This window comes from Puma concolor, chromosome C2 (genome assembly GCF_028749965.1).
Source record: "Puma concolor isolate L17-30 chromosome C2, mPumCon1.1.hap2, whole genome shotgun sequence".
In the NCBI taxonomy this organism is placed as follows: Eukaryota; Metazoa; Chordata; class Mammalia; order Carnivora; family Felidae; genus Puma; species Puma concolor.
Genome location: NC_141675.1, coordinates 43,940,512 through 43,967,142, shown reverse-complemented (window position 1 = coordinate 43,967,142; position 26,631 = coordinate 43,940,512). Strand labels below are relative to the sequence as shown.

At 41.4% G+C, this 26,631-nt stretch overlaps 1 protein-coding gene and 1 long non-coding RNA gene across 5 annotated transcripts in view; one reads left to right on the top strand and one right to left on the bottom strand.

The window, feature by feature from the left end:
- Positions 1-26,631, bottom strand: part of GYG1 (glycogenin 1) — a 75,925-nt gene that overhangs the window by 17,168 nt on the left and 32,126 nt on the right. For 2 of the 4 annotated variants that reach the window (XM_086674500.1, XM_086674501.1), the window contains exons 2-5: positions 15,499-15,634; positions 13,488-13,662; positions 13,039-13,201; positions 1,184-1,310 (exon numbers count right to left, since the gene is read on the bottom strand). In XM_086674500.1, the coding sequence (XP_086530626.1) occupies positions 1,184-1,310; positions 13,039-13,201; positions 13,488-13,662; positions 15,499-15,634 (601 nt within the window). Of the gene's footprint in view, positions 1-1,183; positions 1,311-13,038; positions 13,202-13,487; positions 13,663-15,498; positions 15,635-17,960; positions 18,106-26,631 lie in introns of those variants that run through there. The other 2 variants (XM_025914153.2, XM_025914154.2) reach the window with 2 other exon arrangements.
- Positions 4,814-5,602, top strand: LOC147577220 (uncharacterized). Its single transcript, XR_015240040.1, has 2 exons — positions 4,814-4,976; positions 5,352-5,602. It is a non-coding gene; the product is annotated as an uncharacterized LOC147577220 (long non-coding RNA).

The following is a 26,631-nucleotide window of genomic DNA, read 5'->3' as shown; positions in this document are numbered from 1 at the left end:
TCTGCTAGACCACCTCTCAAACAAAAAGGACTACTAACCTGACGTTTACTGAGTGCTAAAGGTAGGTCAGGTCCTCTTCTAACCACTTCATAAAATTACCTCCCTTAGTGATCACAATTAGCTTTGGAGGACCCACAGGCAGACAAGTTCAGTAACTAGTCTAACTTCCAGTGAACTACAAGTTCAGTAATGTTTAATTTTTTTAATGTTTATTTATTTTTGAGAGAGAGAGAGAGAGAGAGAGAGAGAGAGAGAGAGAGAGAGAGAGAGAGAGATACAGAGTGTGAGCAAGGGATGGGCAGGGAGAGGGAGACACAGAATCCGAAGTAGGCTCCAGGCTCTGAGCTGTCAGCACAGAGTCCGACACAGGGCTCAAACTCACAAACCATGAGATCATGACCTGACCCAAAGCTGGACGCTTAACCGACTGAGCCACCCAGGCTCCCCCAAGTTCAGTAATTATTAACCAATCAGGAAGAAGCTACTCCAGAATGTGAACTGAGGTGGTTTGACTCCACAGTCCCTGCTCTTGACCATGACACCACACTGTTGCCAGCACTTGCTTGGTCTCCATAATAACCATGGAGAAAGCTATTAACACCCTCATTTTAGAGGTGAGGGAGCTGAAGCTCAGCAGCCAATATGAAGCAGAAGTTGGGTTTGTGCCCAAAGTACGTATTTTTTTTGTGCCCAAAGTACGTATTCTTTTTTTTTTTAATGTTTATTTTTGAGAGAGAGAGAGACAGAGAGTGAGAGTGTGGGAGGGCAGAGAGAGGGGCAGATACAGAATCCAAAGCAGCCTCCAGGCTCTGAGCTGTGAGCACAGAGCCTGACACAGGGCTTGAACTCATGAGCTGTGAGATTATGACCTGAGCTGAAGTCACACGCTCAACCAACTGAGCCACCTAGGGGCCCCTTAATTTTTATTTATTTTTTTAATGTTTATTTAATGGGAAACTTTTCCCATAAGGCAGTTAAGTGTTCTCTGGGTCACCGCAAACATAAAGTAATTGATAACATCAAGGCCTTTCCAGATACAGCCATGTTTCTCATAAGAGAAAGACTTCCCCCAAAGTCCCCACTGGTTATTGCCCTCAGAATGATCATGAGGAACCCCCAAAATCTTAAATCCCACTCCCCTGCCCTGACCATCTCCAGTAACAGTTAAACCATTCGCACTTACGCTTTAAATGCTGGGAGGTAGGAGTATATAGAAATGCTGCTTAGATTATAAATAAATGGCAGATGTTTTCTGATATCTGTTGTTGCCCAGCCACTAAAAAATGTGTTCAGTAAACCCTGGTCCCCACCTGAAAGAAAAAAAAAAGAATTAGTTATATGCTTCAAAGAGAGGTCAATTTTATATAAATGTATAACTGGATCTTTAAGAACAGCAGGTACGAATTCCACTGTTAAAATAAGAAACTCCATGTTAAACCTACCAAGGTCACCAGTTTTTTTTAGTTAATTCACTAATTCAACATTTGCTGAGGAGCTGCTATGTGCCAGTCACTGTACCAGGTACTGAAGACTCAACAGTGAACAAAGAAACGGTCATGATCTTCATGATGGGCAGGGCAGGAGGAGGAAATATACACTAGTACCAGCATATTAAGAGTCCATAAACAGTATCACAAATGGGGAGAAGGGCAGCAAAACCAAGTACTGGGTGCTGAGGCATGTGTGAGTGGCTCAAGACCATATACGGGGTCAGGGAAGGCTTCCATGAGGAAGTTGTATTGAAGCCAAGATCTAAGGGGTGTACGGGAGTACTTGACTAATACAGGAGGAGAAGGGGAGGGCAGATGGTGTTTTAGGCCGAACAAACAGATGTACCAAAGATCCAAGGTGGACAGGAACACAAAGCTGTGGTAAGAAGACCATGAAGGTGGCCTGTGTAAGTGGACTGCAGAATGTGGGAAGGGGTTACAGAGCACTGGGGGAGTCTCAGAGAGGCAGGCACGGACTAGACCACACAGGGCTCACACTATAGACCTTATCCTCAGTTACAGATTTTGGACTTTATGTTAAGAACAATGGGGGAAGGGGAGGGTAGTAAAAAGCAAAGACAGCAAACTGGGATAATGGAATTGTTTTCCAGAGCCCCCAACCACTGGCTCATCAACAGAGACCCAGAAGGACACATCACCCTAGTGTACTTTCCTACCACCGCCCAAGCCTCTGGACAGGTCCAGGCCAGTCATTTCTGGGACCACAACCACACAGCATAGTACATGATCAGCCACTGGGGGTTCCTGATCTTCAGGTTTTCCTTGGAAAGTGCCAACCACGGCCATTCATTCAAAACAAGAACAATAAAAATCTAAACAGCTAAGCACCTGACCTAAATCATAAACATATAAATAACCAAACAGGTCACTAAGCCACCTCAAAACATATTCTGTCACATAGCCCATGTCCTTTCAGTTTCAGGCTCATGAGAGTTCAGAAAACATGCACAGAGCCATAGTCTTCCTATATAGCAAAACAGTAGTTTGGGTATATGGGTGCGCGCGCGCGTGTGTGTGTGTGTGTGTGTACACACGTGCATGGGGGATGGCAGGCAGGGAGAATCCTGCTCTTTTGAAGTATGAGGCTAGTAACCTGAGCAGTTACTTTCCTCCTTAGTCTGCTTTGCCCCAAGACCCAGTTTCCTTCCTAAATATACAGCAGGCTCAACTGGCTGTCATTATTTGGTTTTCACTGGTTTTGAAAGACTAAAACAATCTGGATATTTAATATTTGGAACGAAGTAAGAAGACCAAGCATTAGGTTTGAAGTCCAACTGTACCTTATCCATCTTCTGTATATCTCATCCTTTCTAAATACCCTCAGTCAACTCTATGGACCAAAGGTATTTGTAGTACAAATGTCTATGGAATAACTTCTTTGTATTAGGAGGCTCTGATAGCTCCCCATTCCTCAAGGGACAAACAGCTCAACAGAAAAATCAAGATTTTTACCCTCATTTAAGTTCTAAAGGACAACAAAGATGGCATCAGGATGTGCTTCACTGGTTACGTGAACAAGAGCAGAGTTTAGCTGCATTGACATATCAAAATTTAACATATTGAGACACAAAATATTAAACCCATTCATCAGAGGCTTACTTGGGATTCTACAAAGAGACACCCCACCTGTGGGCATAGACAGTGGTGGTTGAGGTACAGAGACCTAAAGGTTTACTAATTTACTTTTACACATAATAATCAAAAATAAAGGTTGAGGAAATGTTTACAGCAGTTTTATTCATAACAGCACAAAAATGGAAACAGTCCAAATGTCCTTCGACAGGTGTATGAATGCGATACCTCCATACAATGGAACATTACTCAACAATGTAAAGGAAAAAAGTACGGAAACCCACAGCAACTTGGATGGATCTCAAGAGAATTATGTTGTATGAAAAAAATCCAGTCCTGCAAAGTTACATACTACATTGTGCCATTTATAGAACATTCTTTACATTACAAAATTATAAAGACAGAACTTGTGGGTACCGGCAGTTAAGGAGCAGGGAGATGAAGAGAAATGGCCATGACCATAAAGGGGGGAGAATAAAGGATCCCTGTGAAGGAACTGCTCTACTTCAACTGTGTTAGTGGTCACACCAAACTACACACATAACATTGCATAGAAAACACACACACAAACGTAAAGCTGGCGAAATCTGAAAGGTGATGGATCCTATCAATGTCAGTGGAATTACGTAAGATGTTACCATTGGGGAAACTGGGTGAAGGGTACATGGGGCCCTTCTGTATTGTTCTTACAACTGCATGTGTATCTATAATTCTCTCAAAATAAGCTTTTTTGAAAGTCTAAGGATTAATGTGCTTAAAATGCAAAATACAATCAAGAACTGTTAGTCATCAGACTCTAAATCCACAAAGACTATGGCTCCTTTTGCTTAGTACTATAATTCTAGCACTTAGCAGAATGCCTTACACACATGTAAGTTACTTAATGTAATGAATATACTTGATGTTCTTTAATAGCAGAAAAGTTGAAAGAACCTGAATATCCCATTATAGCAGAATGGTTAGTACATTAGGATATTAACCACTCATGGGAATATTATTCAGCCATTAAAACTAACGGCTATAAAGATGATCAGTCCACCATGCAATATAATGATTTACAGTGACACACATCATTATAAGACTATAAACACTCGTATTGGAAAAAATAAACAGTAACAGTATATAAGGTGATTGGTATTACACATATGCTCTCCCCATGACTTTTACTTAGTATAGTTTTATTACTTTTGTAATTTTATAACTTTAAAATAGTATAATGAAGGGCAAGAATGTGAATTGTGCTAAACCTTTTTCTTTCTAAATATTCTTTACGTGTTCACTTATTTTCATTATGAAATATGAAGCTATCAAGAGAAAATTATATGTATAGTTTATAAAGAACAAAATTGTATGCTCAATTTAAAAACTTGTACATTACCAATGCTGTTTAAATTCTGTGTGTGCTTCCTAATCCAATCCCACTACCCCTCCCCCAGAAGTAACTATTAATCATAAGGGTTTTTTTGATTTTTTAAATGTTTATTTTATTATTTTTTTTTTCCAACGTTTTATTTATTTTTGGGACAGAGAGAGACAGAGCATGAACGGGGGAGGGGCAGAGAGAGAGGGAGACACAGATTCGGAAGCAGGCTCCAGGCTCTGAGCCATCAGCCCAGAGCCCGACGCGGGGCTCGAACTCACGGACCGCGAGATCGTGACCTGGCTGAAGTCGGACGCTTAACCGACTGCGCCACCCAGGCGCCCCTTTATTACTTATTTTTGACAGAGAGACAGTGTGAGTGGGGGAGGAGCAGAGAGAGGAAGACAACAGAATCTGAAGCAGGCTCCAGGCTCTGAGCTGTCAGCACAGAGCCCAATGCGGGACTTGAACTCATGAACTGGGAGATCATGACCTGAGCCGAAGTTGGACACTCAACTGACTAAGCCACCCAGGTGCCCCTGAGTTTTGTTTCTAATTATCTTGAGATCCTTGGTTTTACCACATATGTATGCCCACACAACATATGTAGTTTCACTTGTTTCTGAAGTTTGTAAAATTGGGGATCATGCTATATATTTTCTACTAGTTTTTCGTAGTGCCACATTATAAGACCTTTTTGAAATTAAGCAATTCTACTGAAAAGGACTACTGAGTACACGCAGCACAATGAAGAAATCTAATTCCATGAAGGTCAAAATAGTAGTTGTAAAGCAGAACTTCCCAATCGGACAGGATGATCCTGGTAAAGAGGAATCAGAGCTGTTGATCCCTCAGAGCCCCTGGCCGGCTGCCTCTGGCTACAAAAGGCTGTTTCTGTTTACCCTCAGGTACCCTACAAATATCATCAGTCCCTCAACCATGTGCCACAGCAGGGCAGAGATGCCCTGTGGGGGACAGGCAACGAGAGAGATGAAACAGGCAGAGACAACTTGTGAGTCAGTGGAACCCATTCCAATCATCAAATCTTTAAACATGCAGCAAGGACCTTGAAACTTCCACGGCCACCAACTTCATTCTGCGACTACACAGGGTCAACTTTTAGCCAAAAATTGTGGATTAAAAACAGAATTGAACTCTGCCTGGAAGGCTGTAGCTTCTCATATGATTTTTAAGTTTAGCATTCCAAACCTCTTTTTCCAAATGCCCAATTCCTATTTCAAGGTCAGGCAAATAGATGTTTTAACTTCATCAGAAAAATCTATGTTTAATGTTATCAATAGCTTCTTTTTAGAAGTCCCTAAGAGCACAACTCAAAGTAGAACGCAAATCTAAGCACATCTGTGCTACAAAACATACAAGAGATGCGAGGAAGATGGCTAAATTTTCACTACAAAACCCCCAGGACTTTTTAGTCCAGTACATTTTAGTCAGACTTCCCGAGGCAACATTATTTATTCTGACAGGTTAAGATACTTTTAATCTCAATCATCTATGAACCGACAAACATGATTAACAGCTGTGATCCACCAGGCCAGGGCGTGGCAACACAGGTGAGAGCTAGAAAGGAAAAGGAACAAGGGACACATGGCACCTGTTTTGCAAACAAAAGCAAAGATCAGATTCTACATCATCCTTCCACCTGGCTACCCAAGTATAGTAATAACCTTATAACCACTTGGTATTTTCCAGGTCTTTTGACCAGGGTCATGAACCTGGTAACCATAGACACATCACAGCATTTATCAGTAACTCAGTCTAGTATTTTATAAGACAGAAATAGAGTGGAGTGCTGTCTTTCAAATTTGTGCATTTGTTTTTGTGCTCTTCCATAGTTTGTTGGCAGTTGTCTTGCCTACTGTGGGTAATAGGGAGGGTGGGTCAATTCTGGTTTAAACGTGAAGGCTAGTAGCTCAGCCACAGGAATGTTCCCCCTAGAATCATCCTCCTCAAAGCGGTCCAGGTCTCTGCACGAGGAGCATCATCTGAGAGCTTGATAAATGCAGAATGTTAAGCCCCAACCCAGACCTACAGAATCAGAATCCACATTTCAGTTCCCAGGTGACTTCTGTGCATATTAGAATACATGAAGCACTGGTTTAGAATCTTTCAGAGAATGACTCTTTAAAAAAAAATTAACATTTTTAATTTAAAATTTTTTTTAACGTTTATTTTTACAGAGAGAGAGAAAGAGAGAGCATGAGTGGGGGAGAGGCAGAGAGAGGGGGAGACACAGAATCTGAAACAGGCTCCAGGCTCCGAGCTGTCAACACAGAGCCTGATGCGGGGCTCAAACCCATGAACCATGAGATCATGACCTGAGCTGAAGTCGGGCACTCAACTGACTGAGCCACCCAGGCGCCCCTCATTTATCTTTGAGAGGGACAGAGTGAGCACGAGTGGGGTAGGTACAGAAAGGGGGAAAGAGGATCCAAAGTTGGCTCCACGCTGACAGCAGAGAGCCAGATGTGGGGCTCAAACTCATGAACCTTGAGATCATGACTTGAGCCAAAGTTGGATGCTCAACCGACTGAGCCACCCAGGTACCCCAGGGAATGACTTCCCCCCCTTTTTTTTAAACTCTTACCAGAGAATGCAATGCTCAGTGTCGTTTCTATAGAAAATGTCTGAAGTTATATAAATTAGGTATAGGCATTATGGATAGGATGCTTAGTAAGAGAAGTTTCAGCTCTCAAATGGTTCTCAATCTAATAAAGGAGCACAGGAGCAGATACTAAGCAAATAAAGTAAAATATACTTAATATTATAAGAAATATAGGCAAGTGCTGAAATGAAAATGTGACTCACTTGTTAATACTGACTTCTACAATATACTAATATCATTTCTGCCTACCACAAACATGCCAAGGATTATAGCTTATGAATGGCCCAGATCTTGGGCATATTTCCATGAGGTTTACCAAAGATGAGAGGATTAACCCCAGGTAGTTCATGGAAATCCAGGCACTTGAAATTTGGGTTTATCACTGCATCTCACTGGCCTCAACCCATTTAAGTCAAGAAAAATTGATTTTTACCACTTCATTATAGCTTTTTTTTTTTTCTTTTAAAGAAAGATTCTTAATCAAGATGTTAAAAAATATAAAAATGCAAGGAAGCGTTTATTCTTAGCTTAAATTTTACTTTCTCAATTTAAGGCAGGTCCTCCTAGTGTAGATTTGCTTAGCATTCTGAATTTATCAGAATCACAATTACATGATTATGTGAGTTATGTAATTAGTTATTAAATTCCTGTAAGGTCTCCTATAAGCTTTATAGAGGCAAGGATAAAAGTCAATTATTTACCAGTCTACTGCTGTCCATTAAATTCAGCATCTTGCCCAGATTAGTAAATTATGTAAATGCTGAATGGACTACCGACATGTAGAGAGTAACACTTCCAAGAATTCTTCCAGACTCACAAACCAATGCAAGACCATCAACTGTGCAGCTGATTTAAAAAGACAAAGTACTTCTAGATACTGTGGTTCACTAGAGAAGAGCAGTAAGCTGTAGACTACAGACTAGTAATCAGTAACTGTAGTCTACTTGTGGTAGACTTGAGCTTCCATTTCTTTATCTGTACAATGCAGAATGTATCAGCTGTGCACCACTCAGAGGAAGGAATTTTAAGTAATTAATCTGTAATAAGGGCTGTGTAATAGACATTTTCCTCCATCCTGTATCATTACCAGGGTACATTTTTGTGAATGCTGCAGTATGGACTAGAGGGGAGAGAAGGAAGCACACATACACACACACCCCAGCTACAGAGTCAAGGAACACTGTCTGTTTCAGACCTGGCTCTGCCAGCAGCGAAGGAACACTGGGCAAGCTGCTGTCCTGAATCATTATAGGAAGTTCCTAGTACTAGTCATACAGCAGGCCCTCAATAATTACCTGTTAAATGAATACATTAATGAGTGAGTGGGTGAATGAGTATCCTCACAGGACTGTTGAGAAATAAGTAAAAAAAGGAGTACGACCAGAAGAGCCTGTACATACTAATATGGACCATTAGTCCTTTCCTCCTCCTCAGTTTCTCACGGGGTTTATGATCTCTGCTGGTTACAAGGCTAGAGACAAACAGATGGCTAACTTAAAAGAAATACTCAAGGGTACAATGAGATAAAAATAGCTCTTGAGAAAAAAACATGGGTGCTCATTTGTCTTGATATTACATGTCATGACTTTTGCTTTTTTCACTTGAATTCAAGACACTTATTACTCGATCAATTAAATGATATAAATGCAAGAGAACGGAGTAATTTTCAAAGCAATTGATGAAATACCCTAAGGGCCACAAGCAGCCTAGTGTTTGGGCAGCTGGTGCAAGCCTCCAGGCAGCTGTCAAGGTAGAACCCATCAAGTCAGCAAACCAAGTGAGGCACACTTGAATTTCTGAGCTCATTTGGGTTGAACAAGACAAGTGCTATCTGGAAATACCTCTCACCTTGATTCCTTTTTTGGGCAGGTCCAATCTGAAGCCTAGGTAACTTCAAAGATTAATAGGAGGTCAATTTTACAATTTATAAGAATTTAACACCAAATCTTTTGTTATAAATTATTTTAACAACTTTTCATACTCTTGGTTTACTACATCTCTAAGCAGAGAAAAAAGGTCTTCTAGTTTAAGGGTCTCAATGACCACTCAGGATATGGAACATGTAGGTAGAAGGATCTCACAGAAGATCTTGGATTCTACTTAAAGTAAAATCATAGCTAATATTCTACTTCCAATTTATTGTCTCCCATTCTTCCTGAAAATTCAACCTTAGACCAAAATTTCATTATTCCAATAACAAGTTTTGGGTGTTTAAGTTACAGTAACATAATCTCCAAATTTTTTTAAAAAGAACATTCCAAGTTGGAAAATATGAATTCCTCTTTTTGACTTAGGTTTTTGAAACTAACACATACAGATAAAATTTAACAGACAGTAATTATCAAACACTAAACTCTTCAACCGTACAAGTACCCTTAATTTAGGCGGCTTTAGAGTAACAAAAGAAAATGAAAATAAGCCTCAACTTGCATTCAGATTGGTTTCAAGAGCCAAGTGCATCATCTTCGTCATACTTGAGTATGTAGAGACAAAACTGTCGCTTAGTATCTAATATAATCGCTCTCTTCCTCTCATTGCTGAATTAACCTGATCATGTCACGCTCTCGAAAATGTTAGTGCATATATATTTCACAACAGCCATTGTTCAACTTTCAGGAAACGTAACGTCAGCTATGACCTAAGTGCCAAGACAGTCTGCAAATACAAACGGTATAGAACTTAGACGCTTCAATACAGAAAATCAGACATCAGTCATGAACGAGGTGTGCAAGTCACTCGTAAATTCTAATACTCTATTTATATTTGGAAAGAAAAGTCAAAGTGTCTAGTGTGATTGCCATTTTAGGGTTATTCTCTTGGCCAGAGGCCCTGGGGCAGGGGCGGGGGAGGTAGTAATTAGAGGGCTGGTGATTAGAAGTATGACAGTCACATTCCTCTGCATTAGAAGGGCTGGGAAAGCAGCTGCCAACACTTCAGCCATCAGCAGCCTGTGTGGCTTGTCAGCGGACACCAGGCCCCATAGTTTTTGCTGAATGTATGCAAGAGATTAAGCAGGACTTGCAAGATATTCAGACTAAGATACAATCACCTACAAATGGGTTTTCTTTAGTACCAGTCTAAAGATGCTGAGTCCTAAGCCCCCTGTGGAGTAAAAATAAGGGATGAAGGTGGATGGTGAATACTTATGGAGATTAGACAATGTGAAAGGAAACATCTGAAAACGTTCCTATCTCAGTGCCTAGGACAGAACATCTAAACAAAATAGGGCAAAGCACTGAAAATCTGAAGCAAAGCAAGGTTACCACCGTCACGAGAAAGAGATGTAGCTCACAAAGAAATGTTACGTGTAAGTCTAGTAAGTCTTTATGTCGTACAGGTATTAATTCAATAGGACAGTAAACTTCTCCAGAGTGGAACAGGCTTCCACAGTATGTTGTGAGCTTTCTTTGGGAAGTAAAGCTTAACACAACATGAAAACTACCTTTCATTTAAGAGCTGCTAGTCTTCTGTTGAATTTAAACAAGATATTGAGAATAACTGTCAGTTTCCATCTGCATAACTGAATTTTCAACTCCTTTGGTTAAGCATTTCTATTAACAGAGAAAACTCTATCCTTCTCCACCAACAAGCCAGGAAATGGAACACCTTAGAGAAAGACCAGCTCCTGGAAACCTTGCTGAAGACTAAAATATGCTACCAGGCACACAGGGAATCTCTCAGTGGTCTCAGATTCTGGCTGAAAAAGCAGAAAGTGCTTTCTAGTTGAGCACTTTTCACACATTCTGGCTTCTTAACAAAGAATTCAACTCCTCTAGTACCTCCTGTATCTCAAACAAGGTAGATGATCCAGATTGTTTTCTGCCAGTTAATCAATTAGTTTTATATGCTAAAACTGTAACCTGGTACAGGTACCAGGTTTGGTACCCAAATTCTTAACTCTCAACAAAATCTAGTAGTACTCTTCTGGATTAGAAATTGAATGGATTCTCTTTATGCTATTACAATCATTGGGATTTCAGGCTGCTCCATCTACTTGAGAATGCAGTGTGTTTACTGGAGCGGAGAATTTACACTAATTTTCTGGCATATTTCCCTACTTCCTTCAAATCCGAGCAGAGGAGGTGAAGAAAGCTGTATTTTGCCAGGAAGGTTAACAGTGAACTTCCTCTGAAAGTACGCTCACCTCCTTCCTTTTATGGCAAAGGTTTTAGTAATAGCAGCACAAATAGGGAACGTGTGTTTTGAACTCAAATACTAATACACTTTTCATTTCTTATATGGAGCTAAAAAAGGCCATCAGAAAAGAAGTTGCATTTGGCCCTGACCACAGTGAACGTTCAACATGTTATTTTTTACTTAGGGTGCTTAACAGAAGACTGCACTTTTCAGATGCTGCCATTCATTACAGTTCACATATTCCTGCTCGTGGTTCTAGAGCATGCAGTGTCTTGGCCTAGCACAAAGTTTCTCAGCCTTGACACTACTGACATTTGGGGTCTGATAATGCTTTGTCATGGGTCTGCCCTGTGTGTTGTAGGATGCTGAGCAGCAGCCCTAGCCTCTACCTGCTAGATGCCAGAAGCACCCTCTTCCCAGCTGTCACAACCCAACAGATCTCCAGACGTTTCCAAATGTCCCTTGGGAAGTCAAAGCAACCCCACGTGGAGAGCTCCTGGTATAGAGCATAAACTAGCCAAATCATGACTCAAGATCGAGACTTAAACTTTATTTTCAATGACATTTCAAAAGCTGCATATCCCAAATCCTCAAGTGACCATTTTCTGTGAGTAGCGACAACAAACAGCAACCCAATTTGAGTTCTTTGTATACCTTTAAATGTTTTAACTTCAGCAATCTGACAAACTTTTAATCTTTTAGTTTAAAACAAGCAAACTGGAGATTTTGACTTTTAACTCTATAACTAGTTAATGGAAATGAACCTTCCTATCTATATTGAGGACTAAACCCAAGGTCAAATGAAGAAAGCTGTTTCCCCTAGTTTCAAAAAATCTACTCCCTGCAAATCTCAGATCTGCTCTTGGAGAGGAGACAGGGGAGAAAGAATCCCCTGGAGCCAAGGCTCTGCTTCAGGGCTCAGGGCTCTTTGCCACGATGTCAAGTATCTGACAGTAAGTCACTGCTGAGAAGGCTTCGTCTTGGAGCATACCCTTCATCTTTGATACAACTGGCTTTCCTCTTTATTCAAAAGATCCATCAACATTACTGTTAGACCTGCTTTTGTCTTGGGATGGTTTGTTGTTGTTAAAAACAAAAACAAAACCAGATTATTTCAGAGACTGGCCTGAAATGGAAACACATCTAATTCATTCGATTAAATTTCTCAAAAGGATGTAGGGCCTTAAATCCACAAATAGCCAGGACCTTTCTATATATACACGTGTAACTACAGATACACTTATACATTATGGAAAACAGATGCTGACCTTGCCAATGTTTGATTCTTTGGCCTTGCAAACACCACTCTGATGTGCAGCCTTATAGAGAATGAGAACTTGGAGACAAAAGATTAATCATGTAAAGTTTCTATCTTCTTTTTTGTAATGTTTCCCAAGAGAATGAGAGCCAAATTATCAGGCTTATACCTCCAATTTCCACAAAGACAATGCTTGGTCCTCCTGTTAGCTCTTCCAATTAAGCTTTCCCTGGTTTCAAGATAGTTGTTAAAGCTTTTGATTTAAGAATAGTCTTTTGAATTCTTAAATAACCATGGTTCATTTATCATACTCTAACTTAGATGCAAGAAAGCCAGTTAAAAGCAGGTGTGTAAAAACTGCCTCTCCTCGTTTAGGTTAATCCCATATACTTAATAGAAGAAAGAGGCATGTATGCGAACACACAACAGTATTTTCCAACAAAAACAAATGAAAGTGTTTACTACATCTCATGCGTTGCTGTCTTCCAGGCATAAGAAATCAAAGCAATTAGATCCCAGAGAAGAGCAGCTCCTAGAAGTTACTAACAGCTCAAATATAAAGATAACAGACACATACCATCGAAACTGCCCTGCTCCGAAGCAAGGTGCAACAGCTGATTGTAGGTTTCAACTGAGGGCTGATAAACAAAGACTCCAGAATTGAAGCAGTCAGGCCACCCTGGGTCTGGTGCCGCCGACAACTCTTCTCTCTCAAAAAGATCATCAATATTTGCTAGGACCTAATTCAAAAGGGAGATGGGAGAGGAAGCATTACAGATATGTTCTGCCCCAGCATACTCTTAAGTTCTCCCTAAGTTATCCAACACAAAAGATGCAATCTGCTGCTGATCTTAACCATTCGGATGACAGCTGTAAGGCAGCCTGGGCCAACTCTCCTTCATCACCTGATGCTTTTAATGAGTGGCTTTATCTGAACTTTACAGTCGAGTCTTAAGAGCGTTCCTCAAATGCCTAACTGGTCTCAGTTACTATATACATCTTTTCAGTCATCAGACTCACACTCACCAGAGTATCTGCATCCATGAACACACATTTTGAATACTGTGTAAGTGACCAGCAGTGGAGTTTAGTTAACGTGACACCCAATTCAGGCCTCCTCATTAAGGTTAGATGAGCAGAATCGCCACTGTCTAAGACATCTACTGTGAGGACTTCATCGAAGATGGTCTCTAAAACTTTTCTGTCAAGATAAAATCCAGAAAACAGAGCGCTTAGTGTCTTTTCAGACAAGTAACAAGTAATCCATTATTACAGCCTTATTAGTCTATCCGTCAATTACTAAAGCCATCTGTTACTTTGATATACTATCTTCAATAGGTCTTAATTTACTTCAGGCCAAACTGTATTAACTTGCATATGTAGTTAACATCACTAATAAAAATTGCTTTGGTGACGCTGAAACACTGGTCTTAAACTTTATTACAGAAGTTTCCTAATTTTTATTATACCACTGAATGCCAGGCAAATTGTAGCAACAGCCTGTCAAAATGGGACTCCCATTTGGAAAGAGCACATCTTTACAACAGACTATGTATTTAACAATGATACTTCATTAGAATGGATGCTTGCTGGCTACTGCATGTTTTTATAAATGATGCTAAATGCACAGAATACCTGCAGTGAAGCCTACAACTACCCATTTTCGCTAAAGCAGATGACAGAACTGTGTGTCCCAAAAGAAGTTAAAGGACTCAGTTATTCAGTTGCCAAGCTTTAGCACTGAATATAACCCACACTTATATGCTTAGCACTTCTGGCATGGTGAGAGACTCGCTGTGGTTTGTGATGTACAACACTCCTCCGTCCCCAAAATTAACTCAAGATTTATTTTAGAAAGCAATGTTGAGGTGGGTTAAGTGGGGGTATACTTCCGTAAAACACTAGGCTCAGCACAAGGGAACACATATGATAAAAAGATCATTCAAAGTCTATAACAATATGAAACATGCAGAACAAAACTGGTGTTGTATTATCTGTCCCCAAGCTGTAGAAAAATATGTTCTAATTCACACAGTAAACTTGATCTTTTTCAAAATAAATGGTCAGTGGAGCGATTTTCCACAGCAAAGGGGGATCTAAGACTCCATCTGTCTTCTTACACACATCCTCACTAAATAGACTGCAAATTAGGACATACACATTAGGAAACCGTCTTTTTGGCATTTTCCTAAATTACCCTTTAGAAACAAGGTTAGTATTGAGATTATTTATATATACATAAGTGGTGTGTGTGTGTGTGTGTGTAATGCCTTTTCAGAGATCCCTGGCATGTGCTTACACATCTTGTAAGAAGTTGCAAAAAGTGCATGTTCAATTTCTAAGACAAATAGAAAAACTAAACACCATACAGAGCTGTAAGTGTGCCCAGATATTTTTGTAGTATTAGGATCTAGGCAGTTCATTCAAATACTTCAAAATTTAATACCAACAAATCAAAGTGAACTAACCCAATCACAAGCAGTGTGTGTCCCCCAATCCCCACCCCCAGGAGGCTCATTTAGCATAATCCTTAGTTCAGAGAGCCCTTTGGCAAATATTCTAGTCTATTAAATGGTAAATGAAGGTCTTTAGGTTACAAATGTCAACTGACAATGGAGAAAAATGCTCCTTACTTTCAGTCACCTAGAGGTTTCCCTAGTTGGGAACAGGAAACAAAGTAGCCCTGCTACACTTGGGGAAAGGAATGTAAGTGAAGTGTGACCACATAAAAGGAATGCCTGGACTAAAACTTTCACTCAGGTCATCCTAGAAAACTTGCTTACTGGAGAGGCCTTCTCCCAGCTGGAACCAGTTAAAGCATGGGTCAGAACAGCACCTCCCAGAAGGAAGATCAGCTGGAATATCTCCCAAGAGCTAGGAAGAGGTTTCAGATGCAGGAATCCTTCACTCAGCAACTCTGATCCTTCTCCACCTACGGCTCAACCCCTGGAATGGGAATGGCCTCAATACCCACGGACACCAGAAGTGGGCTAAGGATGTGGGAGCCCCACCAACAGCTAGTCAGGGATGTCCTCACCTCATGGAGTCTGAGACCTGCGGTGTGGCAAGCACGACCAGCTTCCTGGTTGTCCTGTGCTGTTTCAGAGAGGAGCCCAAGACCAAGGCTCCTTTGGCATAGGCATCGTTTGTGGTCAGTGTCACAAAGGCCTGATCTTAATACAAAGAGAAAAAAAAAAAAACACACTCATTATAATATCCTACCCCAGGAGTCTTTTCAACCTCTAACTTGGGAAAAATTAGCTCCTCTGAGATCAATTTGCTTTGTTAATGAAGGAGCAGCCTCTTTGGGAGTGGGGGAAGAACCTAAATGATCACTTTAAGACTAACTCAAGACCATTCTTTGGCAGAAACACAGGCCAAGTTATAAAAATTAAATCCAATTTAGAGTTTGAACATGCAAAATTCTCAGACTAAATGGTAGCTTAACACCAGGTGAACCTCAGGCAATTAACAGGTGGTAATGAAGAAATCAAGAAGTACATTTTCTGTTTCTCCTACAAGTATTTTCAGCCAAGCACAAATCCAACTAATGACCTCAACTGAGAGCACCTGAAAGCAGAGGCTATATTCTTCATTCTGATGCTTAGGCTTCTGCCAAGCCTCGGGCTTTACAGACTATTTCCTCAACCTGGAGCAAAGGCTCCCACACCACCCACCACATCTCAACAGTCACTTTGAGTCTCTGCTCAAAAATCACCTCCACAGGCCTTCCCTCCTTGGTGCTTCTATCTGAACAGTGGCCAATCACTGTTAATTGGATTTAGGGACCACTTCGTAATCACAAATAAACCCGCTTCCTTTTCCTTGGAGAAGCAAGCAGCACCCTTACCCTGCACCCTGGGACCCCCTCCCCCAACACACACACTCAATCACTCAGTCGCCAGAAGGGAAGGCAAATACACAGATTATTCTTCCTACTGAACAAGCCCCTCCCTCCCAAGACCACCAGCCCAGCCTTTAGGATTTCTCCAGTTCTTCCCTGGGAGGATTCTGGGGCACACTCTATCTCTAAGGGGATTTTGGCAAGTTGGCAGGCATCCAAATGTATAGGATACATTTGGCAGGGGTCACCTGGGACACTCTGTCCAACCAAGGAGTTGGGACATTTCGTCACGAAGTCATGCGCTTTCTCATTCTCCCCTTGCCCATTTTTTCCAATGTGGAGGCTAGAGGCAGAGCAAATTCCATGGAGAAGTGGGAGAAAGCTGTAGGTTATCAAAGGGGCTAGCACATGAGCCAGCCTCTAACCAGAGGGCATCTTCATACCCTGTTGGACTCTCTTCCCAAACAGGCTCACTATTAAATTGTAGAAAACTGGTGTCCCCCAACACCTCAAGGGCCATGGGCTTCCTGCCTAGTCACATTGTAGGAAAGTTCAGAACAATGACACCTGTCACTTGACATCCCCATCAATGTCTGCCTTTACTGGTTCCTTAAAACCATCGTAAGACCGCAACATTTCAGGCAGTCGGTCCAAGAGTATTTAATATGGAGGGGCGGAGGGGACGGAGGTGGGATAATGACTAATGTTTTAACTGAAAGGCAGTCCTGATTCCAGGGGAACCTGGATAAGTTTAATAAGGTAAACAGGATTTAAAGAAGCAAGGATATGTATGATATCCAAAACGAAGTACAGGACAAATGCTTAAAAACATAAGCTGGAACACCCAGCAAACATTACAAATGAACAGAAAAGACCAATGACAGTTGGGTAGAATATAACCGAACTCTGGGTACAGCTGCAATCTTTTAGCAGTTCAATTGCTGTAACAACCACGCGATTAGCCTCGTCAACATTAGAAGGACCGGTTATCTTGGAGCTTCTTTTTCTCGGGGCAGAGTCGACCCCTGCAACAAGTGGGCCGGCGCACGCCCACCGCACGGGGCCCGCTCCCCCAGGGCACTCCCCTGGCTCTGGCTTTCCGCAACCCAGCCCCAAAGGCCTAAAAATAGTCAGCGTGGCGGCCAGCGCCCGGGCCAGGGCCCGGGCGGAGGTGCCGGGCCGGGGCCGCAGGGGTCCCCGTCTCGCGGCCGGCCCTTCTAGGTGTTCCTGCTTGTGGGAGGCGGGGGCGGCCGCCCACGATCGCGCCGCGCTCCGGGGCTCGGGACTGGCGCCCCCAGGAGCCGGCTCCCCACCCCCACCCAGCCCCGCCGCAGCTGCTCCGCCCGTCCGCCCTTCACGGCGAGAGCAAGAGGAAGGGCACGGAGACGGAAGCAGGAGCGGGGGCTTCGGCAGAGGGCCCAGGGCCCGCCAGGCTGCCCCCCCATGACGGCGCCCCGGGCTCCAGGCGGCAGCTCCAGCGCCAGGGGCGGCCGGGCAGCGGCTGACGCAGGAAGCGGCACGCCCGGCTGCAGCCAGCCTGCAACTTTGCGGCGGTCCTAGTCCTGCCGGCAACTCCCCCGAGGCTGAGGGGCGGGCAGACGGCGCGGGACTGGGAGTCGGAGGTCCGGGGGGCGGTGGGCGGCGAGGCGCGTTACCTGTCATGGTGCTGCCGGGTAGGGGCGGGCGGCCGCCGCAGCCGCAGGTTGGTGGCTGGGAGAAGCCGGGCGCCGGGAGGGAGCGCGGCCAGCGAGGAGGCGCGGCGGGAGCTGAGCGTCCGCCCGGAGCGCTCTTATAGCGGCTGTCACGTGGCCGCGCACGCTCCCCGCGCCCGCCGGCATCCTCCCAGCTGAGCGGCCGGCCCGGGTCCCCTGCCAGCCCCAGCACCTTCGGGGCTGGGCCCGGGTCCAGCTCCCTGGCACCTCTGGTCCTGCTCCCGAGGGGCACCTGCCTGGGACCTCGTGCCTCCGCATCCCCCACTAGACCGGGGATTTGGAGCGGGACTTTGGGACCGAGCGTGACATCAGCAGCACCAACTCCTGAAGAAGCAGCCTCGGGTTAGAGAACCCTAAGACACAAAAACCGACGACCACTGTGGTCACAATCATTCACTTGAACTGTTTGAAATAAAGTTTAAATTTCACTCTTTTCACCTACCAATCAAATTACAAATCAGCCTCTGTAAACATTTCTCAGTGTTCTCACAATGGTTTTGTGGCTTTGACTGACGAATGAAACTTCACTATAGGATTTACATTCTTGGAGCCCTCTGCATCGATTAGATAGTATTTCATTTTAATCCTTATATCAGCTCGATGTGGTGGGTATTACAATACTCATTTTACGGATGAAGAAACTGAGTTGCAGAAGGGTGACCTTACTTGCCTGTGGTCATTTCACTAAGTGGAGAAGGTAGGCAGTTTGATTTACAGAACTGACCCTTCCTGCCAGTATGGCCATGACATTTCTGGTACCTTGGTGCCCTAAAAAGTTTAGCAAATTATGGTAACTGTTGTTGGGTAATGTACTTGTTTAGGTTAATCTGTTTCACAAATCATTTCTCTAGGAAGTTGAGAAATGTCTCTCTATTGTGATCACACCCTTCTCCTCTCACCATCCCCTCCACCCAGTCCAAATATACCAGGAAAGGAGCAGGTAGTACATTTCTCTGCAAATATTAGTTGCCCTGTAAATGCTGAATGGGAGCCAAATAGGAAATTACCAACATCAATTCAAAAAATGAAATATATTCTTAAGAATAAGCATTCTATTGCAAAGGTGGTATTACTATTTCTTATAATTATCTCACTGTTTCCTCAAGTGTAGGCCTGGACCTCCTATATCAGAATGCTTAGGGCACTTGTTAAAATGTTAAGTTTTGGTCCTAAGTCCAGACCTCCTGAATCATTTTTTTATGTTTATTTATTTATTTTGAGAGAGAGAGAGAGAGAGAGAGAGAGAGAGAGAGAGAGAGAGGGAGAGAGGGACATTGAGCAAGTGAGGGGCAGAGAGAGAGGAAAGAGTATCTCAAGCAGGCTCCCCGCTGTTGCTGCAGAGCCCCACATGGGCTCCACCTTATGGGCTCCACCTCATGAACTGGAGTGGAAATCAAGACTTGGTCACTTAACCAACTGAGCCACCCAGGTCCCCCTGAATCAGAATCTTAAGGGCAGAACCCAAGAATCAGCATCTTAATTATCATCTTCCAGGAGACTCTCTTGAATCCTTCCCCTTCCTCCAACCCCACCCTGGCATGGAGACCACTGATGCACTTGGGAAGATATCCTGGTTAGCTGGCTTTATCAACTTCCTTTGCAGAAAGTAGAAATGGGGGGGGGGGGGCAAAGGTACAGTGCATGGGTTTCCATATATTCAAACCCTGTGGCTTTAGAAGAGTTGGCACTCTTTAAGGAATATGAAGCCTGTAGTTGAACTGTACCTACCCGGGAGAGGGAAAACAGTTGTATTTAAGGTCTAGATTGTTTCTTTCCATGCTGGTAAATGGACCTGGAACAGTGAGGTTTTCATCTTTCACTCAGGAACTGTGCTGCTATTAGTGACTTTTTTTTTTACCACCTACTGCTTGACAGCTAAGTGTCCAGGCTGGGCTTTCACAAACGGTGAAGCTGGGTCCAAAAGGGCAAAGCCAGGAGGAAGGTCTGGGGACAACTAGAATAGCAAGGAAGCTTTCCTAAGGAACAAGTTCCTCTCTCTCCATCCTCCAGGATGTTTAAGTAAGATTGGTCACCACAGCCTTCTTTCCTGTGTTTCATGCATATTTACAGTGAGAGAAAGTGTATAGCTTTCCCCATTTTATATCAAATAGGGGCAGTTTGAGGTTGCTACAATGCTGTCTCAACCAAGATTGCTAATAGCGGCCCACTGCCTAGTTTTCCTGAGGCTGCTCTACATTGAGGTAGGAGTGTACTGTACTGTGTACTGTGTGTACTGTAATGTACACACAAATTGGGGAACTTGTTAAAATACAGATTCTGACTCAGTAGTTTGGAGTGGACTTCCTGGGTGATATCCAGTTGGGGGACCATTTTGAATAGCAAGGTGTTTGAACATTCGGGTTGTAAGGATTTAGAAGCAGTGGATAGACATACATTTAGTGAGACAAACATTTGAGAATTTAATTTGTTAACTTTTTTCTGGTGAAATTTGTGTAGCAGAATTTCTAAATCCTAAAAGAAAGATTTATATAAGTTTAAAAAGAAAAGCTACATGAGTACTAGTAACTATTAACACAACTATTAACCATTTAAACCTATGCTCAATGTGTATATTTAGCATGGTTGGTCCACAATTCATTTTTAGTTAGTTTTGGAATGCATTATGTAATTTTTTTGGCAGGATGCTTACCTTCCTAATTATGTTTTGTTTAAGATAATGTTGAAATCAGTTTGCATTCCCTTGAGCACACACTCTAATTGATGGAGGAAGCAACTGACCTGGAAATGTATTGCAGAGCAGAGGACGACCTGCTGGCCCAAGACACAAACAGTTCCCATGGATAGTCCATGAAACAGATACACCACATCTGGCTAGACACAGGAACTAACTAGTTAACTAACTATTTAAAATTTTGCCCTTAATTGGTAACACACAAAATCTGCACCCAGAATTGTTGCCAGTGATTCCAATCGAAAGCTTATTCAAGAAATATTATCCTGGGAGGCCCAAAGTTGTTCATTCTTCACTTGAATGAAACTGGAGTCTCAAACTCGACAAGTTGCAAGGACCTGTTGACTCGTTACAATGCCTTTAAAAAATTACTGAGATGTAATTCACATACCATAAAATTCAGCCATTTAAAGTATACAATTAGATGGCGTTTAGTATATTCACAGAATTGTGCAAATATCATCACAGTCTAACTTTGGAACATTACACCACCCAAAAAGAAAACTATAGCTATAAGCAGTCACTCCTTGTTCTCTCTTTCCCTAGCCCTCAGCAACGACTAATCTTTCTATCTCTATAGATTTGTCTAGAAAGATTTGCCTATATGTGGTCTTTTGTAACTGGCTTATTTCACTTCCATATTTTCATGGTTCTTCCATGTTGTGGTATGTATCAGTGTTTTATTCCTTTTTACTGCCAAATAATATTTCATTATGTGGATACATAACATTTTAGTTATTCATTTCATGAATAAACATGCTGACGAACATTTGGGTAGTTTCCACTTTTCAGCTATTACAAATAATGCTGCCATGAATATTTGGGTCCAAGTTTCTCCTCACTTGTTCTCTCTCACTCTCTCTCTCTCTCTCTATATATATATATATATATACATATGTTTTAAATTATATAGTGAGGTATATATTTATTTATATATAATATATATTAATCTCCTCCTGGATATATACCAACCATAGAATTGCTGGATCATATGGTAACTCTATCTTTGACATTTTAAGATGGCCAGACTGTTCTCCAAAGTGCCTGCATCATTTGGCATTACCCTTGGTATGAGAATTTCTTAGCCAATATTGTCTTGTATTATAGCTGTCCTAATGGGATTGGAGTAGTAAATATCTCATGGTGCATTTGATTTGCATTTCCCTAGTGACTTACAATGTTGAGCATTTTTTCTTGTGCTTATTGTCCCTTTGCATATCTTCTTTAGAGAAATGTCTGTTAAAACACTTTACTGATTTTTAAATTGAATTGTTTTTTTTATCATTCAGTTGTAAGAGTTCTTTATATATTCTGGGTACAAGCCCTTATCAGATATGTATGATTTACGATAAAGATTATAAATATATTATACATTTTTATTTATAAATATATTATAATTATATATATACATATGTGTGTGTGTGTGTGTGTGTGTGTGTGATTTGCAATATATCCTCCTATTCTGTGGGTTGACTTTTTGACTTCCTTGATAGTATTTTTTGGTAGCATAAAAGTTTTAGATTTCTACACAATCCAATTTATTTATTTTTCTTTTTGCTTATGCTTTTGGTGTCATGTCTAAGAAACCACTACCTAACTCCCCATCGTGAAGATTTGCCCTTACGTTTTCTTCTAAGAATTTTACAGTTTTAGCTCTTAAATTTAAGTCTATAATCCGTTTTGTGTTAATTTGTGTGTCACATGACATGGAAGTCCAACTTCCTTCTTTTGCATGTGAATACTGAATTGTCCCAGCACCATTTATTGAAAAGACAATTGTTTCTCCTTTGAATGGTCTTGGCACCTTTTTTGGAAATCAGTTGAACATAAATGTGACAATGAGTTCTGGACTCATTCTACTCCACTGATCTATGTGTCTATCCTAATGCTAATTCTAGATTGTCTTCATTTCTGCAGCTTGTAGTAAGTTTGGAATTGAGAAGTGTGAGTCCTCCATTTTTGTTCTTTTTTCAAGATTGTTTTGGCTATTCTGGGTCACTTGCATTTCCATATGAATTTTAGGGTCAGTTTATTGATTTTCGCAATAAAAGAAGATGGGGTTTGATAGAGATTGTATTGAATTTTTAGATCAATTTGGGGGAACTGACCCCTTAAAAACTTAAGCCTTCTGATCCATGAACATGAGATGTTTTCTCATTTATTTATATCTTCCTTAATTTTTTTCAACAATGCTTAGTAATACATTGTCTTTTAAAACACATAACAAAATTAAAATAAATTACATCTGTTACTGGGGTGCCTGGGTGGCTCAGTCGGTTAAGCGTCTGACTCCGGCTCAGGTCATGATCTCGTGGTCCGTGGATTTGAGCCCCGCATCGGCCCTGTGCTGACAGCTCAGAGGCTGTAGCCTGCTTCAGGTTCTGCGTCTCCCTCTCTCTTTGCCCCTCCCCAACTCACACTCTGTCTCTCTCTCTCTCTCTCAAAAATAAATAAAAATTTTACAAAATTTAATAAATTAGATCTGTTAGCTGTATAAACTCCACAGGCATGACAACTGATTTTCACATCTAGTAGAGACTCTAAATTTATATTCTTGACTCAAATGGGATTTTCACTGAGCTTTATACAAGGAACAACATTGTTTTGCTTCATGACAAGACAATCTTTACAAAATTCCACTTTGGCATTGTCATTAGTGACAGCTAACACTTACATGATGCTAAGTTTTCTATACATGTTAAATCATGTAACCTTACCAACAATCTAATAAGGTAGATCGTCTCTAACCCCCAATATAGAGGTGAGACACAGAACCTGCCTAACATTATACAGCTAATAATTTGTAGAGGTCCTTCCCACTGCTTGGTTATGTGTGTAGGTTGAATGCTATTCAAAAGCTGCAAAGGAGATGTGTGCAGTGAAAAGTCACTCCCCTGCCACCTTTTCCCTCCAGCTACCATGTTTCCCTCTGTAGAGTGGCATTATGTTCTTGGCTTTTTCTATGGATCGAGGATGCCACAGAAAAGTCACTGCGGCTTTTCCTATGTGCTGTTGATGATATTTGCTGTGTCACACTGTTTCTTCTTTCAGAGGATCCATCGGAAAGCTGTCATCCTGGTCTTAGTATCAGAAAGAATGTTGTATCTTCTTAATAGTTTTTTCTTTATCCTGTAGACATTTTGAATCTTATATCTATACAGGTTTCCCCGTTTTTTGGTCCACTTGGAAACTCATGGCAAAAATTGCAGCTATTTCTAGTTTTTACCCTGCACTGACTTGTGCTTTAAGTTTTTCCCTCATTATTACCCTTGCCTCATTTATGAAGTGGATCCTTTGGAAGTGGGGGAGGCATGTTGAATTAATTAGTAAATAATTAAATGATCAGAGCTTTCTAGTGGGAGTAGAGCACAGAAAATGAAATTTCAGCTCAATTTGGGTGACTCTGGAGATTTTTGTAGTGGTTTGTCGGTAAAATGAAGATTCCATAAATTAGAGAGGCACGGTTGCTGATTCAGACATGGGAATAACTTTCTGTAATTAGTTTAAGATTAGTTAAAAAGACAAAGTAATTGCTTGATCTTTCAATCGTACTTTTATTACTTATTCTACCACTAACACGATAACAACATGGTAGGTGCTCAAAAAGCAGGAATAAAGTTGTCCAGGATCTCTAACCCTGAACACTTTGAATATATACCACCTTTAAAACTTTAGTTACCATATTTGTTATCTTTCAGTTTCTGGGTTAGTTTCTGGGTTAAATCCTTTAAATTAGTTGGTTATAAGACTAAAACTTAAGATAATCTCTTTGGCAGTCACCTTTTCTTTAAAATAAGCTTTATTATAGCATAATTTATATATAATAAAAATTACTTTTTAAAAGTGTACAATTCAGTGAGCTTTGACAAATATATACTATCATATGACCATCAGCATAATCACCCCCAAAACTTCCCTCTACTGCCTTTGTGGTTAATCCCATCCCCCTATCTTGGCCCCTGGCAAACACAGCTCTGACTTTTGTCCATTTATCTTTGCTTTTTCTAGAATCTCATATAATTGCAGCCATACAGTATGTAGTCTTTTGCATCTGACTTCTTTTAGCATAAGGTTTTTGAGGTTTATTCATGCTGTTGAGTATCAATGGTTCATGCCTTTTTATGGCTGAGTAGAATTCTTTTGCATGCATAGACCAAGATGTATTTATCCATTCACTAGCAGATGGACATTTGGGTTGCTTCTACTTTGGGTTTTATGAATAAAGCTGCCATGAATACTCAAGTGCAAGGAGCAGGATTACTGGATTGTATAGTAGGGTATGTTTAAGTTTATAAGAATGGCAGTCAGCGTTCAGAGTTCATTGCCAAAACTGGATGAGTCACGAAGAATGGAAGTTATTGTTTTTATAGAAAGTTGATTATCTGATCTGAGGTCCATTCATAATACACTGAGAGGGCAGGGGACATAAGTCCCCACACATATTACTGGAGAATTAACTTTCCTTTAGCCTGCCAATGCCATCTGCTTCTAACTCTCCAGCATGTGTACACTCAGAGCCTCATCTGAGAAGGATTAGAGAAGATGACCCCAAAGTTCATTACGATTTAAAGACTTAGTGACCTGTCGACTGTAAGCTTTTGCCTGAAGAGAGAATTCCATTGTCACCAAACCTCTAGGGCACAATATATATTATAGAAAGTACTCTCTTGTGGATTGTATCATTTGATCCTCAAAAAAGCCTATCAGGTAATCTAGCTGGATACATATTTTCACAAGGCCACTGGAACTCTAGCAATAATTTTATTCTTAAAAAAAAATTAAACTTCCAGCTTAAACAACAACATCAAAACTATAGGTTGTAGCAGGCATGTCTGCAGTCCTGAGCCCTCTTACATTACTGGACATCACCCAAACCCTCAGGCTCACCACGTCTCTGAGCTCAGTCCCAGCCTTGAACCTCCAAGGTGAGTGTGAGGTTGAGGGATGTCTGTTGAACACAGTGTTTAGAAACCCAAAAAGTTGTTTTGATTTTTCTTTTCCACCAGGCGAAAATGGCTTTCTTTGGTTCATGCAGAACTACTGTCCCTATATGACAGATGATATAACTGAAACTCAGAAAAGTTAGACAATTGCTCAAGGTCATTTGACTAGAGACTGGCATGTCTGGGTCTTCTTAAACTCCACTGCCTCCCTGGAATTTGAGTGGGAAGCAGAGCATTCCTCGGAATTTGGGACCTCAGAGACACTTGTTGCCAATTCAGGCAGTGTGTCAGAAAGCTCTCTCCAGCTGCTTCTCCTTTTGAGACAGAGGAAATGGAGGAATGAATGAGGCACTGGATTTTTGAAGAAGGATCAAAAGGGGCAGAAAGTAGAAGACAGACAAATGTTGCAAGCAGCTTGAGAGAGTTTCTAGCCCGCAAGCAGGCAGGGAAGGAGTGAGTTGAAGTGAAAAAGAGCTAAGAAGGCTCCAAGGTCCTGAAAAAGCTGGTGTCAAAGGATACCGCTTCACTTTCGGTAACTCCTAAGCAGCTTCTAGAATAATTCCAGCTGCCTCTTGTTCCAGGGAGGGGGCTCACCTGAACAAAGACTTAATGATTTCTTGGAATGTCCTAAACTCCTAAAATATCTTTATCCGTCTGGAATTCCTTTTACAGAGGACAAAATATTTCATCTATAATTAGAGAGAAAAATAAGTTCTGGTTGAAGGAGAAGAGACATTTATTTGAAGAGCTAATTTTATAAGGCACAGTAAGGAATACATACTACATATATAATCTCGTTTAATCTTTTCAACAGCCCTGTGCAGGAGATTTTATTAGCTCTATTTTGCACATAAAATGATGAAACTGAGGGGTTAAGAAACTGTTTACCTTTGGTGTGTGAATATGCCTTTTATGGGCCAATAAATAGATTCTGTGTCCAGAGGTATTTTTGTCATACACGAATACACACAGTTTTGCT